The sequence below is a fragment of the Callospermophilus lateralis genome, chromosome 4 (genome assembly GCF_048772815.1).
Source record: "Callospermophilus lateralis isolate mCalLat2 chromosome 4, mCalLat2.hap1, whole genome shotgun sequence".
Taxonomy (NCBI): Eukaryota; Metazoa; Chordata; class Mammalia; order Rodentia; family Sciuridae; genus Callospermophilus; species Callospermophilus lateralis.
In genome coordinates this window covers 128247339-128261733 of record NC_135308.1, presented here as the reverse complement: position 1 = coordinate 128261733, position 14395 = coordinate 128247339, and the positions used below count along the sequence as shown (strand labels likewise).

Sequence of the window (14395 nt, the reverse complement as noted above, 5' to 3'; positions counted from 1 at the left end):
GAGAAGAGTTAATGTAAACATTAAAATCAACTAAATTTTTAGCTTCCATGTTATCTTTTTCAAAGATCTGGCTTCTAATGTCCTCATTTTCAAGGTTTACATTCAGGTTCCCCTACTCCATCCCTCCACCCCCCTGAAAAAAAGACAGTTTCAAAGAGGTAAGAATAAGGAAACCCTGAGATTTATGGTTAGCATAAGGGCCAATATCTGAGTTCCATCACTCTTAGGGGAAGATATTCCTCTATTTTGCTCTGACCTTTGAGTGGGAATAACCTAGTTCACTTTAATCTATATTCTAATAGCCCCAGTATGATAGCTATAGGGCACTAATTAGAATGCCTTCCTAATTTTAAATATTATATATTTAGTAAATTTGAATGCAAAGATTTAGCAGAAGTTCTGTAGAAATTCCACTTGTCAAAAAAACATTTGCAGAATCCTTGCCAATTTAATGATATGTATCACAGCCTTTCCCAACTGGCATTCTGTGAGTAAAGTACGACCTGCACAATGCTCTGAGTGATGTCTCCCAGTAATTTTCCTTCTTGCGGCTAATGTCAGGCTGTTCCTTTCTCTGAAATACATTCCTACATTTCCCCAGAGCTAATCTTCATCCTGCCAATGGCAAGGAGCTCCCAGTGCCATCTCCACTCTGCAGGCATCGTGCGGATGCACAAGTTCCCTTTGAGAATGTTCATGGCATTACACTCTTATATTTCTAATGGAATGATAATTTTCTGCCTTTTGAGTTATTCATACATGTCTTTTCTTTCTTACAAGGCTGTAAGTATATAAAAGCAGTATTTTGGCACACCAATTTGGCCAGAGAATCTGTGTTCTCTGGCATGTGGAAACAGAAAATAGTTAGAATGCTATTCAAATGAATGATTTTGAAATATAAATAAAACTAAAATTTTGATGTAGTTTCAGGCTATAATGCCACCTGATTGCTCACATCACTCTCTGAAGGCAAAAGATCAGGATCTGAGTTGCAGCTTATCTGTTTCCTATATGTAACCAAGAACATTTGGCCACCTTGGTCTTTATGTCTTTATGTGTTAGCTGCTCATCCTGCTTCCCAATAGTCTCATTCTCAGGTTTATGTTATTCAATGTGATTATCATCACCTAAAATCTTATGCTTTAATTATATGTCTATCGTTTTCTGCACCTTTTAGAATATAACTTCTATGTAAGAATGTATATATATGGGCTATATGTATAGTGCATATATAGACTATAAAGTCCAGGTGGAACATTTTATACATGTACATATATATAATCATTTTCATATATAAGGAATATAAGCCTCTTGGGAAATATTGTGATCTATATAAATTTATAGTGTATATAATTTATGAGGAATGTATTATAATAGTCCTCATGGAGTTTATATTCTAGCAGGAATCTGTATCTATAGACAGAGATAGAGATAGGAAATAGATTCACATCTTGCAAACCTACCCATCTGTCTGTACTGTTTAGTTCTTACACAGTAGAAATTCAATATAGTGAACGATTAAACAGGCAAACACAACCAGGAATTCCAGGAATAGAGTTTAAAAACCTATGCTCTATAGACTTCAGACATTTTCTTGGGATTGTTGGATCACCAGAGAGCAATATACCCTTTTATCTCAGCTCCCTGAAAAAAAATGCCTTTACTGAAATATGATTAAGTGTTATGCCCTCAGCTTTTAGAGGAATGTCTACCTGAACAGTGATTTTTGTCTTTTGTTATTCCATGACCCCAATTTAAGAAGCTTTGAAATACATTTGTCCTTGAATTCAGGGCCAAAAAGTTTGTCTTTTCAATCTAAATTATGCTCTTTTGGTCAGAAAATGAGAACAAAACACATCAAGCAATCTCCCTTTGTGTCTTAGCTTCCTTGACATTCAGTTTGGTTCAGTGCTTTGTGGTGGTAATTACCAGGCTCAGGTACCTTATATACATTCATCTACTGGTTTTCATTAGATTCTGTCACTGAATTGTGTCATATCATACTGCAACTAATATCATAGGCTTCTCAAAAGTATTTTGGAAAAAGTCAATTTATAAGCTCAGATTAATAAACTAGCAACCAACATTACTGCGTGTGGTGTGTACAATGTGCAATTAGACAAGGTATTGTTTTTAGTTAAAAATGGTAAACAGCTGGGCATGGTGGTATACGCTTGTAATCTCACCAACTCGGGAGGCTGAGGCAGGCAGACTGGACTGCGAGCTCAAAGCCAGTCTCAGCAAAAGTGAGGCACTAAGCAACTCAGTGAGATCCTGTCTCTAAATAAAATATAAAATAGAGCTGGGATGTGGCTCAGTGGTTAAGTGCCCCTGAGTTCAGTCCCCAGTACTCTAACCAAAAAAATGGTAAAGAAAATTTCATACACTATGGTATCTTTGGAAAAAATTTCACAATTTTGGCAATGTTAGATGAAAGATGTTGTACACAAAATTATAAAATTTCTTATATTATGGAGACATTTTAAAATATTCCAGTATTATTCACTGCAAATTAACATAACTATTTATATTGATAGATTCTATGAGAAAATTTACTTACAAATATAAATGAGTTGAAAATACCGGTGGGCAATGTTTCTAGTGATTTCAACTTAAAGATAGTAAGACTTTAATACTAAACCTCATTTTCAGCAATATGCCCACCATACACCCAAAGATGATTTTCTTTATCTTATAACTTTTAAGGCAGAAAAAAAAGAGAGAAAAGTAAAGAAAGGGAATATTTCTTGATTGCCCATGGCATGTGACATAATCAGCATCTAACTAACTCTTTATGGTGATGTTACAAGGTAGTTATTATCATTCCCACCTGAAAAATGATGAATTTGAGATTCAGAAAATGTTATATAACCTTGCTCAAGATTACACAGCTTCTAAGGGACACAATCAGGATTCACACTCAGAATTACTGGTCTCCAATGTCAATATTCTGTTGCACCTGACTGCCCTAAAAGGCCTTGTAATCCTGTTTACTAGGTTCTTACGTTACACAGAGGAGTGGCAAACTGAGGTGTGTGTGTGTGTGTGTGTGTGTGTGTGTGTGTGTGTGAGAGAGAGAGAGAGAGAGAGAGAGAGAGAGAGAGAGATAGAGACAGACACATACAGTAAAGAAATTTATGGGATCCAAGGGAATTTTTTAGTTATTCTTCCAGTACAGTTGGACAGGGAGGGACAGTATTCTCTCATGGGCAAGAGAAATCTATGAAATATTAGAATAAATATCAAATAAAATATTAAAATAAATTTATGAAATATTAGAAAAATATATTAATATATTTTGCCAGTTATGCCAGGCAAGGTAATTATAGGAGGTTATTGGATTTTCTCTTTTAATTGATTTTTTTAAACTTTTGTAAACTTTAAACTTTGGTAATATATGCTAGTTTTGTAAAGCTAATGTTAGACCTTACAAAAGCTAAAGACAAAATTGAACCATCCCTCTGGACAAATATAAGAACAGATTCTGAAAATATTCAGATTATTTTAGGTTGGGAATCTCTTTGAGAATTAGAAAGCACTGTGAGCACCTGCTCATATTAAATACATATGCATTTTTCATAAAAATTTCCATAAATTTCAGAGGCTGCACCTAACTCTCTCTGACAATAAATCCAAAGAGGTAAGGGCTCTTGACTAACAGCAGGGAAGAAAGTTAACTGGTCTCTTAGGAAAAGTGACTAGACCCTTGGCAGTATGGACTCTTTTAATAGATCTGCCTTTGTGAACTAAATTCTGTTCCTTTCTTTTCAGTATTTCTTCTTCGATACCATATGATCTTTTGCATTTATTTTAAAGCTTTAAAGATAATTGGAATAACATTACTCAAAGGCAGGATCATTAGATGTTAACTAGTTCTTAAGACTCCCAAACTGCACAGTATTGTTCCTGTATCATAGATGCTATAACTTATAAGTTCCTTATGGTATAGTCCATAGACTTTTCCTATATATCTCTCCTGGGCATTTCAGTCTCTAGACAAGGTTTATTAATGGGCTTACATACCATGCATTTGTACTCTCATCAGAGTTCAATTCTTGTCAAACTCATGACAATTTGCTCCTAGAATATTCGAAATCTCTCTTATACAACTGTTTCTCTTTCTTAACCTTTGGTTTTCTTTTAATAGTTTTAGTGAGAAGCAAAAGAGACTTCAAAGAAAGACCTTTGTGTGTGCGTGTTCCAATATGGATTCATTTGATCATGTTTTTAATTTTAATTAAAATCTGAAAAGTAAAGTTATTATCTTTTCTTTGTTCTAATTTAGTATACAGTGGATGCACTGTGGCATTATTCTTAAGGAGGTTCATCTCAGGAATTATTTAAGCATCCTATAAACATTCTCTGAAGCGTGCTTCCTCTTTGCAAGCCTCCGTGGCAATTCCTGAACATACCTTTTGTTCCGCTGTCATGGTTAGACTTTGCAATCGGCCAGTCATATTCCCTAAACTCTTTTCAAAAGCTGCTACAAGGTGAGCCTGTGAACATAATGCAAGAAACACCGTTAAAATGTCAGGATCTCATGTGGATAGATGAAAACCCTTCATTTTACAAAACGCTTATTTTCAGATGTTCTCACTCTTTAAATACTAGGACTGTCATGGTTAGCTCACAATGGTGATTCTCCTTTTACATAAATCTTCATTTTATCTTTTTCATCTCTAAACTTTGGCTTCTTAAAAATCAGTGTACCAGTCTCTTGACATTTAATATGAGTTCAATTTCTGAAAGTGGATGATATTTTGCAAATAATCACACCTTCTGGCTTGCACATCGTGCAGGGATTTGACACCCAAAATACTGAATAAAGTTCTGAGCTGCCAAGTTTTTAGAAAGAAAGCCCAAAAGGAGGTCACTGAAACAGGCAATGGACAAATGTTCCTCATTTTTAGACTTCCATGATGACCTTTGAAGATATTGTTAGCTCCTCTATTGTAACGATGCTCTCCTTCAACTGTCAGACAGCTGCTGACAGCTATAACATTATCTTTCCTCTTTTTCTACTTACAAAGAATTGAATCGAAGAGTCCTCTTCACTTTCCAAACTCTTTAATAAAAGAGCTTTTCTTTCTCCTTTTTATTCCCTTCAACTAAGGAAGCACAGGTAGGCCATCCAGAAATAATAGTCACTGATATTTTATTTAGCATTAAGCTTTTGTGGATGGTGGTTTTATTTTAAATCTCAGAGAATTATACATATTGTAGTAGATAATATAACTCCTATGATTAAGAAGAATTTGGCAGTCTTACTGCGGCCCCAGATTGACATACCATTATGCAATAGTTCCAATCCAGAATACTTAGCATGAAGAGGTAGGTCAGTCTCTCATCAGGCTACAGGCCCATTATCTCAAACTGATAGATTGATACTACACCCCCAGAAGGATCTAAAAGTTGAATATTTTATAACCCAAGTCTATAATAAACTACATATGGGCAAAACTTGGTAATCCTTGGCAAAAGATTGTTTTTCTAAAGGATGAAAATAAGAAGACTCCAATAGCATACATTCCTCTATAGCTGGAGCTGAGGAACCTACTCTAACATACATCATAAGAGTCCTAAGAATCAGGAATCTGGAAGTTTATTCCATTATTCATAATATAATATCCAAGTCCTTCCATCAGCATCAAATGCAAAGATGTCTTCATTCCTAGCTCTGAACTCATTTTGGGCTGGTTTTCTTTCCCTAACATTACAATAGGGGAGAAAAACAATCTGAAGGAATACTGCTAAATTTCAATCCATCAGAATCACTCTATTCTCTAGTTCCACTATTGTCCACCCTGCCTTCCACCTTCTCTCTTTCTTCCTCACTTCCCCTCCCTTCTTCTTTCCTTCTCACTCCCTGTCTCTGTTTCTCCCCTGACACATGGATCTAAACTTCACTCACACACACACATACACACACACACACACGCCAGGAACAAAAATAAAAACAAAAACCAACCATGGAGAATTATACACCAAAGTTTGTTAATAGAGTTAATTGGACAAATGAGACTCTAAAAAAGGAATCTTTCTTTGCAGTTTAAAATATTTCCAATGACACGGAATGGTAGTTTTTGTGTGCTCTGAAATTAGCATAAGGTTATGTTATATTTTTGCTTACATTTTAACTTTTTTTAATTGTGAAAAATGCTTCCATAAAAATGAACCAAAAAGAAAAATGTACAGTTTGCTGATTTAATCAGATTCTCATCAACCAAATCAAGGAAAGGGCGTTCAAGACCCTAGACACACGTTTTGCTCCTTCCCCTTTGTGGGTCCCTCTGCTTTGCCAAAGGCAACGGCTATTTTAATGTCTATGTTGATTATTTTCTTGCTTTGCTTGGCAAAGTTTACACCTAAATTTTCCTTCTTAAGTGCTATGTTTTTGCCTTCTTAAACACTGAAGGATTGTAAACCCTTGAATGTATACAATTGAAGAAAACGACTTTTCCCTTTGTTCATATTTTATTGATTTAATAGGAACTGAAAATATGGCAAAGAAATCAGGGTTGTAAAAAAAATGCCAGCTATATCAATGTTTATAGCAGCACAATTCACAATAGCTAAGCTATAAAGCCTACATAGGTGCAATTCAACAGATGACTGGATAAAGAAATTGCAGTATATGTTCAAAGGAATATTACTCTGCCATAAAGAAGAATGACTTTATGACATTCTTGGTAAATGGATGGATCTGGAGACTATCATCCTAAGTGAAATAAGCCAATCCCAAAAAACTAAAGGTCAAATATCTTCTCTGATATGTGGAAGCTAACCCACAATAAGGAGGGAGGATTAGAAGTTCAGTGGAGTAGACAATGGGGAATGAAGGGAAGGGAGGATGGATGGAAAAAGAAAAGATGGTGGAGTGAATCTGACACAGCTCTCCTATATACATATATGAATACACCACATGATGAAGCTCACCATCATGTACATCCACAAGAAATTAATAAAAAAAACTATTAGTTAAGTGGCAGAAAGATCAATAAAGAGAGAAGAAGCAAGTTGTGGGGAAAGGATAAGGGAAAGAGTGGTACTGGGGTCTGAACTAGAACAAGACATATTCCATGTGTGTATAATTATGTCAAAATGGATTCTACTGTCATGTATAACTAAAAAGAAACAATAAAAATAAACAATATACTATATAAGTCATATTGTTTAAATTTTGTAGATATAAGGGCAAAATATTTACCATTAGAATATCAGTTTCTAATTTTTGTAGAATTGCTTTTCACTAATTGTTCATAAAAATATCCCTTATAACTGGTTATTAAAGAACAGGTTAACTTAAGTCATGCTATTTTTATTGAAAGGAATGCTAAAATTATATTAGTGAAATATCGTTTTATATTTACATCACCTTGGCTTAATTTGTCAAATTAACTTTGTTACTTTGGAAGTAACGACCGTTCCATTTCTCACCAGCGGTGGTAAATAGTAATAGAATAAAACAGGTAAATGAGAGGATTTTTCCTACCAATAATGATCTTTATCACCTTAATGAGAAGAAACTAGAAAGCAAAGCTGACTGAACTGTAGGATAATGTGGCTAAAACACTTTATGTTTGATTTTCAGGGATTTTCATCATAATTTACTTGGCTCTAAACTTTGCTTTTTAGCAGCTGCATCATTTTCAAGTCAGGGTAAATTTTATGAATATGGTGATGAACAGGGAATGTTCATGAGTTGGGTTAGATGAAGTCTGTCAAGACAAGAAAATAGAGGAGACTATTAGCTAATACATACAGGATCACACAACAGAAGCTGAACAGACATTCAAAGGAAATTATTGTGATGATAAACAGTGAGATGAAATACATAATACCTACATTGCATTGTTCACACATAAAGAAGTGACATTTCATCAGCCAAATAAAAAATACTCCATCCATAAATTTCTATCAGGATGTATTTATATACACACATATATACAGATACATAAGAACTTGTATTTGAAAATTAATAACTGTGCCAAGGCTGGACATGGTGGCACATGCCTGTAATCCCAGTGGCTCAGGAGGCTGAGACAGGAGGATCACAAGTTTGAGGCCTCAGCAATTTAGTGATACCCTAAGCAACTTAGTGAGACCCTGTCTCAAAATAAAAAATAAAAAAAGGGGTAGGGATATAGTTCAGTGGTAAGGCACTCCTGGGTTAAAACTACTACTATTACTACTACTACTACTACTAATACTACTACTACTAATAATAATAAAATAATTGAACCAAGAATGATCTGAAACTAAATAAGATTTAACATTTCTTTTTGTCTATACAGAATTATCCCTTATATCTTCATTACTGTTAACATTTGCAAAATATTTTTCAGTTAGAAGAACTGCAGAAAAGCAAGAGGCACTGTCAGATTATATAAAAATATTAAATAGAGCAAATAAGTGGGACACACTCTCAAAGAAAATAATACCCAAGAGGATTTGGTTAAAAGACTTATTTGCTGAAAAGCAAAAAAAAAAGTACCCCTGGTTTTGTTACACATTCATTCAGTAATGTCTTTGAAAAATCGAAGTAATAACTAGTCTGAGTTCCCATTTCCAAATTATCTAATGGCTAAGATTTAGAAAGAAAATATACTGGAAAGCAAACAAAGATATCTACCTGACTCAGCTGCAAGCAGGTGTGGGCGAGAGGCCTGGAAAACCTGGGTAATGGTGTAATGAGACCATGTGCATGTGCAGCGTGAGGCTCCTGTTTTCCTCTATTTATTGGGGAGCAGGTATTGACCCAGAGATGGACAGGCAACAGCATTTGCCAATACATCCTCCCTCCCTCTTTTCCGAAGATCTACCAGTAGAATCAGCTTTATATACAGTCTCCGGTGGTTTTAAGCAGCTCTTTCCAGAGCAACTGGAAGAGGGAAACCTTACTGGTTCAGAGGCTCTGCTCTGCGAAAGAAGAAGTGAGCTGACTGGTTACCTTTTGACCTGCCACTCGTCCTTTCAGCAAAAAGAGAGGAAAGCATCTCAGCAGAGAAGTACATTTCAAATTTAAAAATTAGAACACATTCTTATGTGGACTTCATATAAACATAGTCATACTGGGTTCAAGCTTGGGACATATCAATTACAAAAATACGCCCAATTAAGGAAAATCATTAAGTCTTAACAAAGTATTCATGTACTGAATAAAAACGAATACCCAGATACTTAGAATGATTATTAAATTGAAAAAAAAACATGGTTAATGATATCTTCCACACAACCCAACTCACTGAAATCTGTCCTTAGGAATTAGACTGACTGCATTTCTAAAAAAACAAATCTTACCTCGTTTCTATTTAACCAAGATATAAAGTTTACTTCTAATCTGAACAAATTAGTAAATAGAGACTTGTTCAGGTAACTCAACTGGTAGAGTATCAGATTCTTAAAGACATATTTCTACCTCCAAATAGAAATTGTAAATTAATGAAATAAAATCCTAGAGCTAGGGCTATAGTTCAATGGTAAAAGCACTTGTTTAGCATGTGTAAGAACCTGGATTCAAACTTCAACATCGCAAAAATAAAAACAAAAACAAAACAACAACAAAAAAATACCACTTGATTTATCATGAAGAAATCATACAAGATTATTTTATTCAGTCCCTATGATTAATTTACTTTTGGTATGTGTATGTTAAAATATGTGTATATATTACATACATCAACAGACATTAACTCAGATTAAATGAAAAAATATCTGAATGAAATTTAAACGGTATTCCTTTGAACTGAAGAAAAATCAAGTATTAACTAAATTCTTTGATGGTTCATGTGGTCTGGGAAATCTAAAGTGACATCATAAGTCAAATGTTAAAATGAATAAATGAGTTCAGATGATTTGTAGTTTATATGTGCCTTGTGAGTCATTCAAATTCTGGAATATGTAAAAGAGAATCATTCCCCTAAAAACACATGTACATAAATGACTCCATCACTTGCAGTTCTAATGATACTAATAAAAAAGTTCAAAACAGTAGAGTCATTAAAATTGTTTTACAATTATACATGTGTCAATTTACATGTCATCAATATTGAGTATAATTTTGAATAATGATAAACTATTTTGTTAACAATGTAGAAGATGGTGTGCATCTTCACTACCTGAACCCTTTGACTCCCATATTTTAATAATGTCAGCAAATAACTTTTTGATGGTACAAAGCTTTAACAATCCATATCACAACCAAAAAAATGAGTAGTAATTGGTAGAATAAGATTTAAAGTCCTAGGAAACTAAAAACTAGGTAACTGTATAAACAAATTCCAAAAATGTTATAGATCTTTGGGTACTTAACTGTTTAAATTTGAAATACATGTGCATTCACAAGAAGTTGCCAAGATGGTACAGTGATCTCTTCTCTACCCTTCATCCAGTTTCCCCAAATGGTTACATCTCACATAATTTTAAAATCATGAAATCCATATTGGTATAAATGCTGATTCACACACTTGAATTCAAAAAATCGCAACCTCAATTAAAGCACAAAACTATTCCATCACCACAAAGATCTCCGTGCTATCTCCCTCTCTCAACCTTGGCAATCACTAATATCTTCTCCATTTCTATAATTGTCATTTTTGGAATTTTATATAAATGGAATCATTCAGTATGCAACCTTTTGAAATTGTTTTTTTCCCACTCATTATGTCCTTGAGAGCCAACTGAATATTACCTGTATCAATGGTTCATTTCTGTGGATTGCTTAGTAGTATTCTATGGTAAGGTTGTATCAGTTTTTCCACTGATCAATTAAAGGATAATTTTATTTGTTCCCTATTTGTTTTGCTATTAAAAATAAAGTTGCTATGTACATGAACAGCTTTTTGTGTCTATCTGAAGTATTTTGAGAAGATTCCTAAGTATATTACAATGTTTAAAGAGGAGGCATAATAATAGGATATTAATTAGGCTCCCATCTCTGTGCACAAATTATTATAGATATAGCTTGGGGGAAACTGGAAGTATTTGGGAATTTTTTTAAGGCTGGTACTTAAAATATATAGTATATATATAATATGCATATATATATATATATATATATATATATGTTTTAGTTATAGATGGACACAATACCTTTATTTCATTTCATTTATTTTTATGTGGTGCTGAGGATCAAACCCAGCGCCTCGCACATACTAGGCGAGAGCTCTACCACAGAGTCGAAACTCCAGCCCCAAGACTAGTACTTTTTAAGCTAGCTTGAAGACGAGCGTAAAATCACCCTTTGGTACTGCTTCCTCTAATTCTGTTCCTTATTTTTATTTTTTTCATTATTATTCCCCTAGAGAGATATTATAGATTTTTTTCCCTACTTGCTCACTCCTGTCATGACATTTAACAGCACAGGTGTTCTAGGTATCCATTTATATACCATAAGTATATCTGAGTTTCACACATGAAGAGAGTCAGAGTTTTTCAATCCTAAGAACCACATTTCCCTTTTTGGTGGTCACCGCCCATTAGAGAATGCGTCCTCCAAGGTCATGAAAACTCATCAGTAAAAATGGTGTGATATGAACAAGTACAGAGGGGGTAGGTAGCCAGTGGCTGGCACCTTTCTAAAGGTTTTGTTCCCTTTCCAAACCATGACCAAGAAGAGTTGGCCATCACAACTGTGCCTCCATGTTAGAATGTGGTTCCCACTGTGTGCACATGCTTTGGTAAGTGCATGTTGTATGTGTGTACACAGGGGGAAAAACTGAAAAATGACTAAAGGATACACGAGAAACCAATAACCACAGTGAGAATGGCATCTCGGAGGAAAACTGAACACATTTCTCACAAAGTGCTCTTTTAGTTTCATTTTTTTCCTTTCAATAACATGTGTATATTACTTTTTAAATGGAAGACTCTCAGTTTATATTCCATTATGTTTTGCAGCTATATCATTCCAATATCTGAATTCTATGCTGAGGCCCACCAAGAAACATTTACGAAATACCATAAGGCCCCGAGTATTTGCTTGTGATGACTGCAAGTGTTTTGACAATCTAATGGACAGGGCCAGTCACTGTCCTTCCTCACTGCAGTGAACAAAAGCTTGTACAAATTCAGTAACCTACATAGGAATGTTTGATACCACTATTATGTAACTTATAATATAAAGCTTACAGTTGTCTTGGAACTATCTCTTTAAGAGTTACTCTTAAAAACAAAATATTGTTTAAATTATACTCTTATCTTCTAATAATGTCTAAACAGGTCTCTAAAAATCTGCTTTTATTTTTCAGAAATCCCCCAAAACCAACCAATAAAAAAATTGAGTCCCCAAATTCACATGATTCTCCAGAAATTGAACAAATAAATTCAATTCATATATCATGCTAAAATGAATACACTGTGATTGAAATGACATTTCCTTTAGAATTTATTTTACAAAAATAATTTCTATCCTCAAAATGTTTCTTATTAAAGCACCTGCTGGATTTTGATGTCATGCTTTGTTAAGGAAACAGAAAGTCCCCATGGATGGGGCAGAGGTGGGGGGATGAGGCAGAGAGCAGCTCAGAGCTCCAGAGCAGAAGTGAGCAAACTAATATAGAGGGAGGGTGGCAGGACATACGGCAAAATGGCAGGAGCTCCCGTACCCCTGGCTGTTATTCCCAAAACTACCATTCCCTAGGACTGGGCACAATGCCGTATGTTCCCCTTTATTATTCTGCGGCTACTCTGAGCACTCTCTGGCACATGGAAATACATTCAATAAATATTAATATAATTGACGGTCTTCACTGTCATCATTTTTGCCATTCTAAGCTGTTTGGCTGCCAGTAGAAATGTATCCTTTTATACCACCATGAGAAGGCTGCCAAGGTTTTTCAAGACAACTATATCTCATGTACAATGTAGCTCAGCTATCCATCTTCAGATCTAATTTATTTATTTTTTTAGAATTAATTGGATGCTTAACTAATTGTTCGATAAATGCAACTGAAGGGGGCAGGGAATAGGAATATTGCATCTTCCTAAGTCAAACACTAACAACCCTTAGTATATTAAGGCTTGAGAGGAACCTATGAATGGGGAGTAACAAAAATATGAAACAAGAAGTGACCTTTATACCTGATACCACTGTTAGAAATCTTATGGGGAACAAAATTTTAATCATATTGGGAATCCCCCTCTACATGAATTTACATTTTATTTCTTTGTGGGCAGAAAAATTTAATTTTATATGAGTCCCACTATTCAGTACCTTGCATCTGTGTGATTTTTGGATGCTTAAAATTTGCAAGTGTGTTAGCAGACCTACTCCCTTTTGTTATAATCAATTCTGGGGTGATATGTTTAAAAATCAAAAGTGACTTACATTTGCTGAAAGTTGAGATGTCAGGGTAGCAACTTTTTCTTGAGATGCAACCAGCTCTCTCCGTAGTTTATGAATTTGCTAAATGGATAAAAAAATAATTCAATATGTTAGTGGATTGTTACTTAAAACTATGAATTCTATCCAAGAAGGCAGATACTATATTAACTCATTTAACCACAACTGTATTAGTACTAATTCCTAAAACTATGAATACCATCTACCCAGTAACTAAACTGTCACTTACAAAGACAGGAGCAAACTGGGACTCAAATATGCAATCAAAGGATGTTTACTTCTTCCACTTGCAACCCTGAAGGGCTCAAGATGCAGTTTACTTTCTCCATGGATATTTTTCCCTTCTGAAAAATTTTGGTAATAAAATTCAGGAAGAAATTTTTAAAATTAAGTTTGCATCTTTTTTTAGCAAAAGATAATGTTATTTTTCTGAAAATCTCAGGGATTTTTCTCTGTGTGTACATTTTTATTTTCTAAGGGTTGGCAAGTTCTCAAAAGCTATAGAATAGTAGTACCTGAAAGTTGGGTTTAATTCAACATTTAATGAGTCCATATTTAAAAATAATTTTATGGGATGGAGTTGTAATGATTAACAGAGAAGCCCTCTAAAATATTTACTATATTGCATTTTATTTAATGAGGTATTATTAACTCCTAGAAGAAATGCTTTATAGATATCTGCGGCTTCAAAATAAGAGGGAAATGACTGGTATCACACAACTAAATAGATGAACCAACAAACTAAATATTCTAAAATGTTTTCCTTTTTATTTAACAATTTAACAAAACTGATATAAAGGATGATGGAAAGCATATCATATCATATTTAAAATCTTTATAAGTATTTTTGGCAGTCTAATCAAAATATCTCATGTTGCCAGGAAATTTGAAGAGTGATTATCAAGGCAAAACATTTAAGACCATATAAACTAGGTCCTGAAAGTCTATTTCTGGACTCAAGAGAATTCAGCTACTTAAGATGCCAAACATACTACTGTGATGTTTCTCATTTCTTAAAATATAAGTTCCCTATTGTTAGAACTGGGCTTTTGG

At 34.3% G+C, this 14395-nt stretch overlaps 1 protein-coding gene across 4 annotated transcripts in view; it reads right to left on the bottom strand.

Annotated features, from left to right (window-relative positions):
* Nav3 (neuron navigator 3) overlaps positions 1-14395 on the bottom strand; it is a 339367-nt gene that overhangs the window by 44464 nt on the left and 280508 nt on the right. For all 4 annotated transcript variants that reach the window (XM_076853137.1, XM_076853139.1, XM_076853138.1 and 1 more), the window contains 2 exons: positions 13328-13405; positions 4413-4496 (listed from right to left, as the gene is read on the bottom strand). In XM_076853137.1, coding sequence (XP_076709252.1) covers positions 4413-4496; positions 13328-13405 — 162 coding nt within the window. The remainder of the gene's footprint in view (positions 1-4412; positions 4497-13327; positions 13406-14395) is intronic.